General features: G+C 46.0%; 1 protein-coding gene across 4 annotated transcripts in view; it reads right to left on the reverse strand.

Annotated features, from left to right (window-relative positions):
• Window positions 1–7,890: 7,890 nt before the first annotated feature.
• The window catches only part of TLK2 (tousled like kinase 2), a 449,799-nt gene continuing 444,989 nt past the window's right edge, over window positions 7,891–12,700 (reverse strand). For all 4 annotated transcript variants that reach the window (XM_063959450.1, XM_063959447.1, XM_063959449.1 and 1 more), the window contains 2 exons: window positions 10,892–10,999; window positions 7,891–10,789 (listed from right to left, as the gene is read on the reverse strand). In XM_063959450.1, coding sequence (XP_063815520.1) covers window positions 10,616–10,789; window positions 10,892–10,999 — 282 coding nt within the window. In that variant the 3' untranslated portion in view covers window positions 7,891–10,615. The remainder of the gene's footprint in view (window positions 10,790–10,891; window positions 11,000–12,700) is intronic.

A 12,700-nucleotide genomic window follows, 5' to 3' on the forward strand; every position in this document is an offset into this window, starting at 1 on the left:
CCCCTTACAGTGTAAAAGGAAGTTTAATAACACCCTTTGTAATCACCAGTTTATGGTCGGCAGCGGGCACCGCAGCTCGCAACCCGTGACCGCGGCCCTTAATGCCACCACAAGTCATCGGGGACCCGCTAACCGGGACCCTGGTGTGATCACTCACCACACCTGCGTCTACTTCAGCATCTGTTAGGGGATGGCGGTGTGCTGCCGGCGTTTGCACACACAGTGTGGTATGTGAAACAGCGCCTCAGGAGCTTAGTGTCCTGTCAGCAGGGATTAAGAACCATTAACCCTAGGGAAGTTGGTTCAGTCCCCACCCCTCCTAAGTCCCATGACGCAAGTAGACTGGTTGCCAACCAGTACTACCTGAAAATAAACAAAATATATTTTTTGAAGAAAACTCTCTGGAGCTCCAGAGGAATGCACCCGTCTCCTTGGGCACATTTTTCAAAATTGAGTCTGCTAGGAGGGGCATAGAGGGGAGGAGCCAGCACACACTAATGTTTTCTTAAAGTGACAGGCTCCAGTGGACCCGATCTATACCTCATGGTACTAAAGTGCATTCCCAGTATCCACTAGGACGTTAGAGAAAATAAGAATTTACTCACCGGTAATTCTATTTCTCGTAGTCCGTAGTGGATGCTGGGGACTCCGTAAGGACCATGGGGAATAGACGGGCTCCGCAGGAGACTGGGCACTCTAAAGAAAGATTCAGTACTATCTGGTGTGCACTGGCTCCTCCCTCTATGCCCCTCCTCCAGACCTCAGTTAAGGAAACTGTGCCCTTAAGAGCTGACATTACAAGGAAAGGATTTTGGAATCCAGGGTAAGACTCATACCAGCCACACTGTACAACTTGTGATGAACTTACCCAGTTAACAGTATGAACAACAACTGAGCATCACTCAACCGATGCAACATAACCATAACCCTTTGTTAAGCAATTACTATATACACGTATTGCAGAAAGTCCGCACTTGGGACGGGCGCCCAGCATCCACTACGGACTACGAGAAATAGAATTACCGGTGAGTAAATTCTTATTTTCTGTAACGTCCTAGTGGATGCTGGGGACTCCGTAAGGACCATGGGGATTATACCAAAGCTCCCAAACGGGCGGGAGAGTGCGGATGACTCTGCAGCACCGAATGGGCAAACACCAGGTCCTCCTCAGCCAGGGTATCAAACTTGTAGAATTTTGCAAATGTGTTTGAACCCGACCAAGTAGCAGCTCGGCAAAGCTGTAATGCCGAGACCCCTCGGGCAGCCGCCCAAGAAGAGCCCACCTTCCTTGTGGAATGGGCTTTCACTAATTTTGGATGCGGCAATCCAGCCGCAGAATGAGCCTGCTGAATCGTGTTACAGATCCAGCGAGCAATGGTTTGCTTTGAAGCAGGAGCACCCAGCTTGTTGGATGCATACAGGATAAACAGCGAGTCAGTTTTCCGGACTCCAGCCGCCCTGGCAACATAGATCTTCAAAGCCCTGACTACATCAAGCAACTTGGAATCCTCCAAGTCACGAGTAGCCGCAGGCACCACAATGGGTTGGTTCAAATGAAAAGATGACACCACCTTTGGCAGAAACTGCAGACAAGTCCGCAATTCTGCCCTATCCATATGGAAAACCAGATAGGGGCTTTTACATGACAAAGCCGCCAATTCTGACACACGCCTAGCTGAGGCTAAGGCCAACAGCATGACCACTTTCCACGCGAGATACTTTAGGTCCACTGTCTTAAGTGGCTCAAACTAGTGGGATTTCAGGAAACCCAAGACCACGTTAAGATCCCAAGGTGCCACTGGTGGTACAAAAGGAGGCTGAATATGCAGCACTCCCTTAACAAACGTCTGAACCTCAGGCAGTGAAGCCAGTTCTTTTTGAAAGAAAATGGATAGGGCCGAAATCTGGACCTTTATGGACCCTAATTTTAGGCCCATAGTCACCCCTGACTGTAGGAAGTGCAGGAATCGACCCAGCTGGAATTCCTCTGTAGGGGTCTTCCTGGCCTCACACCAAGCAAGATATTTTCGCCATATACGGTGATAATGTTTTACTGTCACGTCCTTCCTAGCCTTTATCAGCGTAGGAATAACTGCATCCGGAATGCCCTTTTCTGCTAGGATCCGGCGTTCAACCGCCATGCCGTCAAACGCAGCCGCAGTAGTCTTGGAACAGACAGGGCCCCTGTTGCAACAGCCGCAGAATGAGCCTGCTGAATCGTGTTACAGATCCAGCGAGCAATGGTTTGCTTTGAAGCAGGAGCACCCAGCTTGTTGGATGCATACAGGATAAACAGCGAGTCAGTTTTCCTGACTCCAGCCGTTCTGGCTACATAAAGTTTCATAGCCCTGACTACATCTAGTAACTTGGAATCCTCCAAGTCACGAGTAGCTGCAGGCACCACAATAGGTTGGTTCAAATGAAAAGATGACACCACCTTCGGCAGAAATTGCGGACGAGTCCGTAATTCTGCCCTGTCCATATGGAAAACCAGATAGGGGCTTTTACATGACAAAGCCGCCAATTCTGACACATGCCTAGCCGAAGCTAAGGCCAATAGCATGACCACTTTCCACATGAGATACTTTAACTCCACGGTCTTAAGTGGCTCAAACCAGTGAGATTTCAGGAAACTCAACACCAAGATCCCAAGGTGCCACTGGTGGCACAAAAGGGGGCTGAATATGTAGCACTCCCTTTACAAACGTCTGAACCTCAGGTAGAGAAGCCAGTTCCTTTTGAAAGAAAATGGATAGGGCCGAAATCTGGACCTTTATGGACCCTAATTTTAAGCCCATAGTCACTCCCGACTGTAGGAAGTGAAGGAAACGGCCCAGCTGGAATTCCTCTGTAGGGGCCTTCCTGGCTTCACACCAAGCAACATATTTTCGCCATATACGGTGATAATGTTTTGCTGTCACGTCCTTCCTAGCCTTCATCAGCGTAGGAATAACTGCATCCGGAATGCCCTTTTCTGCTAGGATCCGGCGTTCAACCGCCATGCCGTCAAACGCAGCCGCGGTAAGTCTTGGAACAGACAGGGCCCCTGTTGCAACAGGTCCTGTCTGAGAGGCAGAGGCCATGGGTCCTCTGTGAGCATTTCTTGCAGTTCCGGGTACCAAGTCCTTCTTGGCCAATCCGGAACAATGAGTATTGTTCTCACTCCTCTTTTTCTTACGATTCTCAGTACCCTGGGTATGAGAGGAAGAGGAGGAAACACATAGACCGACTGGAATACCCACGGTGTCACCAGTGCGTCCACAGCTATCGCCTGAGGGTCTCTTGACTTGGCGCAATACCTCTTTAATTTTTTGTTGAGGCGGGATGCCATCATGTCTACCTGTGGCAGTTCCCATCGATTTACAATCTGCGTGAAGACTTCTTGATGAAGTCCCCACTCTCCCGGGTGGAGGTCGTGTCTGCTGAGGAAGTCTGCTTCCCAGTTGTCCACTCCCGGAATGAACACTGCTGACAGTGCTTGCACGTGATTCTCCGCCCAACGAAGAATCCTGGTGGCTTCCGCCATTGCCACCTTGCTTCTTGTGCCGCCCTGGCGGTTTACATGAGCGACTGCCGTGATGTTGTCTGACTGAATCAGCACTGGTCGGTCTCGAAGCAGAGGCTCCGCTTGACTCAGGGCGTTGTATATGGCCCGTAGCTCCAGGATATTTATGTGCAGACAAGTCTCCTGACTTGACCACAGCCCTTGGAAGTTTCTTCCTTGAGTGACTGCCCCCCACCCTCGGAGGCTTGCATCCGTGGTCACCAGGACCCAGTCCTGTATGCCGAATCTGCAGCCCTCGAGGAGGTTAGCACCTTGTAGCCACCACAGAAGAGACACCCTGGCCCTGGGGGACAGGGTGATCATCCGATGCATCTGAAGATGCGATCCGGACCACTTGTCCAGCAGATCCCACTGAAAGATCCTCGCATGGAACCTGCCGACGGGAATGGCTTCGTATGACGCCACCATCTTTCCCAGGACTCGTGTGCAGTGATGCACCGGCACCTGTTTTGGCTTTAGGAGGTCTCTGACCAGAGTCACGAGCTCCTGAGCCTTCTCCTCCGGGAGAAACACCTTCTTCTGGTCTGTGTCCAGAATCATGCCCAGGAAGGGCAGACACGTCGCAGGAATCAGCTGTGACTTTGGAATGTTCAGAATCCAGCCGTGCTGACACAACACTTCCTGGGAGTGTGCTACGCTGATCAGCAACTGCTCCCTGGACCTCGCCTTTATGAGGAGATCGTTCAAGTATGGGATAATTGTAACCCCTTGCTTCCGAAGGAGCACCATCAAATCCGCCATCACCTTGGTAAAAACTCTCGGTGCCGTGGACAGGCCAAACGGCAACGTCTGGAATTGGTAATGACAGTCCCGTACCACAAACCTGAGGTATTCCTGATGAGGCGGATAAATGGGGACATGCAAGTAAGCATCCTTGATGTCCAGAGACACCATAAAATCCCCTTCCTCCAGGCTTGCAATGACCGCTCTGAGCGATTCCATTTTGAAATTGAATTTCTTCAGATAAATGTTCAGGGATTTTAAATTTAAAATGGGTCTGACTGAACCGTCCGGTTTCGGTACCACAAACATAGTGGAATAGTAGCCCCTTCCCCGTTGAAGGGGGGGAACCTCTACCACCACCTGCTGGAGAAAAAGTTTGTGAATTGCCGGCAACACTATCTCCCTTTCCATGGGGGAAGTTGGTAAGGCCGATTTTAGGTAACGGTGAGGGGGCATCACCTCGAATTCCAGCTTGTATCCCTGAGACACAATTTGTATAGCCCAAGGATCTACCTGTGAGCGAACCCACTGGTGGCTGAAATGTCGGAGACGCACCCCCACGGCTCCTGGCTCCGCCTGTGGAGCCCCAGCGTCATGCGGTGGATTTAGTGGAAGCTGGGGAAGACTTTTGTTCTTGGGAACTAGCTGCATGGTGCAGCTTTTTTCCTCTACCCCTGCCTCTGGCAAGAAAGGACGCACCTCTGACCTTCTTGCTCTTCTGAGAACGAAAGGACTGCATTTGGTAATACGGTGCTTTCTTCGGTTGTGAGGGAATATATGGCAAAAAATTTGACTTCCCAGCCGTAGCTGTGGAAACTAGGTCCGAGAGACCGTCCCCAAACAATTCCTCACCCTTATAAGGTAAAGCCTCCATGTGTTTTTTAGAGTCGGTATCCCCTGTCCATTGCCGAGTCCATAAGACCCTTCTGGCAGAAATGGACATTGCGTTTACTCTAAAGCCCAGCAGGCAAATGTCCCTCTGGGCATCCCGCATATATAGGACCGCGTCCTTGATATGTGCCAGGGTCAGTAGAACAGTGTTCCTGTCCAGGGTATCTATCTCCTCAGACAGAGTATCCGTCCATGCAGCTACCGCACTACACATCCAGGCCGAAGCAATTGCTGGCCTCAGCAGTGTGCCAGAATGTGTATAAACAGACTTCAGGATAGCCTCCTGCTTTCTATCCGCAGGATCCTTTAGGGCGGCCGTATCCGGAGACGGCAGGGCCACCTTCTTAGACAAGCGTGTCAACGCCTTGTCTACCCTAGGGGAGGATTCCCAGCGTAACCTGTCCGTTGGCGGGAAAGGATACGCCATAAGTAATCTCTTTGAAATTATCACCTTCCTGTCAGGGGAATCCCACGCTTTTTCACATAATTCATTTAATTCATGTGAAGGGGGAAAAGTCACTTCATGCTTTTTCGCCCCATACATATAAATCCTCTTGTCAGGGACAGGATTTTCCTCAGAAATGTGTAATACATCCTTCATTGCTACAATCATGTAGCGGATGGCTTTAGTCATTTTAGGCTGCAACTTTGCCTCATCGTCATCGACACTGGAGTCAGATTCCGTGTCGACATCTGTGTCAACTATCTGGGATAGTGTGCGCTTTTGAGACCCTGACGGCCTCTGCGCTGTAGGATCAGACATGGGTTGAGACCCTGACTGTCCCAAGGTTACAGTTTTATCCAATCTGTTATGCAAGGAGTTTACATTATCATTTAACACCTTCCACATATCCATCCAATCAGGTGTCGGCACCGTCGGCGGCGACACCACACTCAGCTGCACTTGTTCTGCCTCCACGTATCCTCTCTCATCAAACATGTCGACACAGGCGTACCGACACACAGCACACACACAGGGAATGCTCTGACTGAGGACAGGACCCCACAAAGGCTTTTGGGGAGACAGAGAGAGAGTATGCCAGCACACACCCCAGCGCTATAAAACCCAGGGATTACACTGTACCTTAGTGTTTACCCTGTAGCTGCTGTTTAAATATATATCTGCGCCTAAATTTATGTGCCCCCCCCCTCTCTTTTTTACCCTCTATTGCACCTATATACTGCAGGGGAGAGCCTGGGGAGCGTCCTTCCAGCGGAGCTGTGAAGAGAAAATGGCGCTGGTGTGCTGAGGAAGGCCCCGCCCCCTCAGCGGCGGGCTTCTGTCCTGCTTTAATGTGTAAAAAATGGCGGGGGCTCGGGCATATATACAGTCCCAGGCTGTATATATGTCTATTTTTGCCAAAAAGGTACTTAATTGCTGCCCAGGGCGCCCCCCCGTGCGCCCTGCACCCTACAGTGACCGGAGTGTGCGGTGTGCTGTGGGAGCAATGGCGCACAGCTGCAGTGCTGTGCGCTACCTTAAGTGAAGACAGGAGTCTTCAGCCGCCGATTTCGATGTCTTCATGCTTCTGTTCTTCTGGCTCTGCGAGAGGGACGGCGGCGCGGCTCCGGGAACGGACGATCAAGGTTAGGTACTGTGTTCGATCCCTCTGGAGCTAATGGTGTCCAGTAGCCTAAGAAGCGCTACCTAGCTGCTGTGAGTAGGTTTGCTTCTCTCCCCTCAGTCCCTCGTAGCAGAAAGTCTGTTGCCAGCAGAAGCTCTCTGAAAATAAAAAACCTGACAAAATACTTTCTTTTCTAGCAAGCTCAGGAGAGCCCACTAGGAGCACCCAGCTCTGGTCGGGCACAGATTCTAACTGAGGTCTGGAGGAGGGGCATAGAGGGAGGAGCCAGTGCACACCAGATAGTACTGCATCTTTCTTTAGAGTGCCCAGTCTCCTGCGGAGCCCGTCTATTCCCCATGGTCCTTACGGAGTCCCCAGCATCCACTAGGACGTTAGAGAAACATGGATTAAGCACAACAGGGTATATGATTGAGGAGCATAACGTGAAAGGAGGGGTTGGAGGGCTACACAAAATTCTAAAATATAAAGGAAACGTAAAAATTTTAAACAATCACACTCCTAAAAGTTTCCCTAAAAGGACAGTACCTGGTGTTTGCTACATGCAATAGTTTTGTTTTCTGCCAGGTCCACTGACTTTAATCAGTGAAGGGGGAGGGCAAGCTAATTATTACAACACACAGCACCCCCACAACTCCTACCAGATTTAAAAAATATGAGAAATTGGCTTACAGTGTATAAGCAACTCTAGTTTTCAAAGATGATAATTTTTCTGATAACTAAGATCAAATTTGTTTCTTGATCCTTTAATTAATTCCAATATTTTATCAGTTCACTTGTGTAGCAATACTTTCCTTCTCCCCTTTTTATCCAACACTTGGGCAACCCACTAATCCAGAACTCATAAGCTTACCTTGTATATAGTTTATCTTTGCTCAGAAAGCACAGACAATTTAAATGGGTACTTTAAGTCTTCTAATTAAAATGTTCTCACTATAAAACCAAAATAACTTTGACAGCAATCAGCTACAAAAAATGTGAGTGCTCATTCAGTATAGGAGAGGGAGGAATGCGATTAATTGTGAGCTAGTCTGCAATTAAAATCCAATCCCAACCAATCGCCATGGGAGACAAAGCTCTACATTCAGAAAGTAACAAAATAATAAATCATAAATCAAAAACCATAAATTAAACTTCCAAATGTATTTTATTCTCTGTATTTTTTTTGTTAATTCGTGGATGTTTCATCCTAGACTGTTATGAATTAATACACATTTTGTCCAGTCAAAATGAACAAAAACAAAACAAAAAAACAAACAGTTTTATTATACTTATTATTCCTAGAGTAAAGTGAAACCCATATTAACAGAAACTAAAGGCAGGTTAGGAAGATTGGAGAACAGCAGGTATACAGTTACTGAATGTTTCCTGTGAATGAATGATATTCTGGCTGTTTTGTGACATGGGTTTAATTTTCAAGAGGGAAAAAACTTTTGATCAAGTAAAACGTTAGACCACACTAGAGGTAGTACCCCAATTTACTAGCTTCATGTGCACACTAAATTGCTGTGTTTTCCTAGATTTCTTCTTCAATGTCTTTATCTACTTTAGTGCTGCCTGTATTGCAAAAATTGTATACAGAGCACAACCGTGTCCTTTTACCAGGTCAAATAACATCAGTCTAGTCACATATAGATACGGCAGAAGATGAAAGTTGGAACAGTACAGGTATTGAGTGAGAGAATGCAGGAAAGCATGTATAAATAATAATTAAAAAAAAAGAAAAAGTGATCGCGTCTTTGCAGGCAGTAGGGCATTTACTGGAATTAAAAAATTACGAGTGCTTACTGGGGTGGATTCAATTGGTTTTATCGTGGCCACTACTAAATGGCGCCCGATGGCCATTGTTCTGCCATTCGGGTGCCCATTAGCCACGGAGAGCACATTTTTTCTTGCAGCCTCCTCAGGAGCTAGAAAAAAAAATGTGTGCACATGTGACAGTTTGGCCATTGAAACAGTAGTTTGTACGCCCAAAGCAGGACTTTAGACGAGTTTAGCTGCTTTGCTAAACCTGGAGCTATCAGCCACATAAAATACTAATTGAATAACTTCGATAGACACCCATTACTATAGATGGCCAGCAGGGGGTGCACACACCTTTTGAATTGGCCCCTCCAACAAGAGGAAAAACAGACTGTTGTATGTTAAACCAGAATCTCACTGGAATTATTTCTTAAGAAAAAAAAAAAAAAAAAACCCAAATAAAACACAAAATGTGAGCCATTTCTGCTTACAAAAGTAAACTGAAGACTTTTTTTTAACAAAATTTGTGTGAAGTCTTTATATTGGGACATTATCTTTGTGAAAAATAGGTGGAAATTTAACGAATGTTTTTGTGATTCACAAGCAATTTGCAATGCATGACAACCTACCTCCTGTGTGGTCTGCAGGGCCTGAAAGGAAACTGTGCAAATCAAATAATCATTGCATTGACTTCCAATAGATTAGTTGTTACCAAGGCATCTATATGTTGGCTGCCGAGAGACAAAATTATGATTCATGATCAAAGTGAAAATGAGACACTGTGAATGCCAACAGCATTAATGCTAAAACAGGCCTTCTACAGAGGCATAAAACAGAAATGTGACAAGATTCACCAATTGCAACGTGTTTGAAACATGTTTTCAGCTTACACCATAGGTAAATTGATAAGAGTAAAGTTCATGTTTGTAAAGTATGGTATAATGCAGGGAGAAGCTTCCCTCAGTGTTTCAGATGCTACTGAACTGAAGCCACTGGCCAGCTGAGTGTTATATAGGACTGAAGGTAGCAGTACGTAGATTAACAAGTTACTGATCAACTGCTGAAAGCAGGAGATATTACATAAACTAATGTGAAATAGACTGAATGTTTAACAGGTGACTTCCTACTCCCTTCTCTAGCCCTTATCTCCATTTTTATCATTAAAATAACCTCACTGAACCAATCAACCTTCATAAAATCTTAAGATACAAAAGGCATTTACGTGAAGACTGCCTGAAAAAGTAGTTATCTGTAAATTACAGGAAAAAATCAGATATTCTATTATCCCATGTAATATGGATTTCACTTTAATAAAAACTATGCTCTTATCAGCCAGGTTTACCCTTTAAAATGGGTCTATTCCCCTTCAGACAGTGGAGAAATCTATTCTCTCATATGAACCAATATTCAGCCCATTAATTAAGAAGCAATTATCGAATGAGGCCACGATTGCCTAATATAGAAACAGGCTGAATATTCTTGTTTGAACCAGAAAATGGATGTCTCCAGTGTTTAGGTGAAGGAAACAAAATGTTATCAATCCTGGGAAGAGCTTTGTTGCTTCTTATTTATTGTGTATGAAGGGAAAGATGACCTGGTATATTGTGTTAACTGTTCTGGAATTCTTTCTTGACTGTTTAATAAAATGAATGAAAGGGAAAACAGAAAGGGTTTAAATATCAACAAAGGGCCAAGTCCAGTCTACTAGGTTCCCACTCCTGAAAATACGCTCAGAAAAAACGTAATTTCCATGTTTGCAAAGTTTGTCAGTTCTGCAGTTCTCAGAAGTCTGTGGTGTGGGAAGGAGGGGAGGGGGAAATCATGTTCAAGTTATAAAGCCAAGTCTATGACTTGTCATTTTTACAGGTCCTTCCCAAAAACATGTTTAGACTTTCACCCAACAGGGGCGCAGATCCTTTGCAAGACTCCATTTCCAATTCAGCACTTTGTGACTCACACAAAACAGAAATTGAAATGTTCCATGGAGCTCTTGCTACTCTCCGCCAAATGGAAGAGAAATATTCCAGGGGAGCCACATACTGTAACTGCTCTGCTGGCATTACCACTCTGTGCAATGGTGAGGTGTATCTACTGTCTCATTCTTGCATTTTCAGTTTGACAAGCTGTTGTTTGAGGAACCAGACGTTGATGCTATTGCAGCAGTAGCTGGACTACTGGTGGACACGGATTTACGGATGTGCGGCAGTAAATAGGGGTCAGATGCCAGCTGGTGGACATCTATCCGATCTTCCTTCCTATAAGCAAGGCAACGGCGAATAAAAGCCTGTTCAAAAGAGAAGCAGTATTAGGACTAATCATCAAAACAAGTTTATTTGATTTTAATGATCATACACAGGTAAATCAGCTTGTAAATACAGTTACATACCTTGGCTTCTGGAGTCACAACTGGCTTAGGTGGAAATTGTACTTCTGTAGCTTTCAAAATGGTGTTCTCTTGTAATATGTCTTGCTGGGACTGGTTGTGACCAAATGGCTAAAAAACAAGAATATTAAACTAATTAATGGGCACAACTTCATAAAAGTGGCAAATTGTACTTAAAAATAGGTAAATAGCTTCATATTCTAGAAAGATACCAAATGAATTTACCTTTTGATCAAAGTGTGCACAAAGATCATAATTTTTAGGGGGAAAATCACTTAGACCCGTTTCCACCGTGAAAAAGGGTGGAAACCACAGGCTTTAACAGCCGGGGCTATTCAATTGCAGCTCCTCCATTTTGCTCTGTAATTTAACTGTATATCGGCATTAACACATATAATCTGGGATATGTTCTCTTGACAGATGTGTTAATGGGTTCATGACTCCTTAAAGCAGGCAATTTACCGGGGATTTCTTTTCGGGTCTGAGCACAGACTCAGAACAAAAAATAAGATTTTACTTACCGGTAAATCTATTTCTCGTAGTCCGTAGTGGATGCTGGGGACTCCGTAAGGACCATGGGGAATAGACGGGCTCCGCAGGAGACAGGGCACTCTAAGAAAGAATTAGGACTACTGGTGTGCACTGGCTCCTCCCTCTATGTCCCTCCTCCAGACCTCAGTTAAGGAAACTGTGCCCGGAAGAGCTGACAGTACAAGGAAAGGATTTTGGAATCCAGGGTAAGACTCAAACCAGACACACCAATCACACCGTATAACTTGTGATAACTTAGCCAGTTAACAGTATGAACAACAGAGCATCAGATAAACCTGACGCAACTATAAAATAACCCTTATTTAAGCAATAACTATATACAAGTATTGCAGAAGAAGTCCGCATTTGGGACGGGCGCCCAGCATCCACTACGGACTACGAGAAATAGATTTACCGGTAAGTAAAATCTTATTTTCTCTAACGTCCTAGTGGATGCTGGGGACTCCGTAAGGACCATGGGGATTATACCAAAGCTCCCAAACGGGCGGGAGAGTGCGGATTACTCTGCAGCACCGAATGAGCAAACACAAGGTCCTCCTCAGCCAGGGTATCAAACTTGTAGAATTTTGCAAACGTGTTTGAACCCGACCAAGTAGCTGCTCGGCAAAGCTGTCATGCCGAGACCCCTCGGGCAGCCGCCCAAGAAGAGCCCACCTTCCTTGTGGAATGGGCTTTTACAGATTTTGGATGCGGCAATCCAGCCGCAGAATGAGCCTGCTGAATCGTGTTACAGATCCAGCGAGCAATAGTTTGCTTTGAAGCAGGAGCACCCAGAATGTTGGATGCATACAGGACAAACAGCGAGTCAGTTTTCCTGACTCCAGCCGTTCTGGCTACATAAAGTTTCAAAGCCCTGACTACATCTAGTAACTTGGAATCCTCCAAGTCACGAGTAGCTGCAGGCACCACAATAGGTTGGTTCAAATGAAAAGATGACACCACCTTCGGCAGAAATTGCGGACGAGTCCGTAATTCTGCCCTGTCCATATGGAAAACCAGATAGGGGCTTTTACATGACAAAGCCGCCAATTCTGACACACGCCTAGCCGAAGCTAAGGCCAATAGCATGACCACTTTCCACATGAGATACTTTAACTCCACGGTCTTAAGTGGCTCAAACCAGTGAGATTTCAGGAAACTCAACACCAAGATCCCAAGGTGCCACTGGTGGCACAAAAGGGGGCTGAATATGCAGCACTCCCTTTACAAACGTCTGAACCTCAGGTAGAGAAGCCAGTTCCTTTTGAAAGAAAATGGATA

This window comes from Pseudophryne corroboree, chromosome 3 (genome assembly GCF_028390025.1).
Source record: "Pseudophryne corroboree isolate aPseCor3 chromosome 3, aPseCor3.hap2, whole genome shotgun sequence".
Taxonomy (NCBI): Eukaryota; Metazoa; Chordata; class Amphibia; order Anura; family Myobatrachidae; genus Pseudophryne; species Pseudophryne corroboree.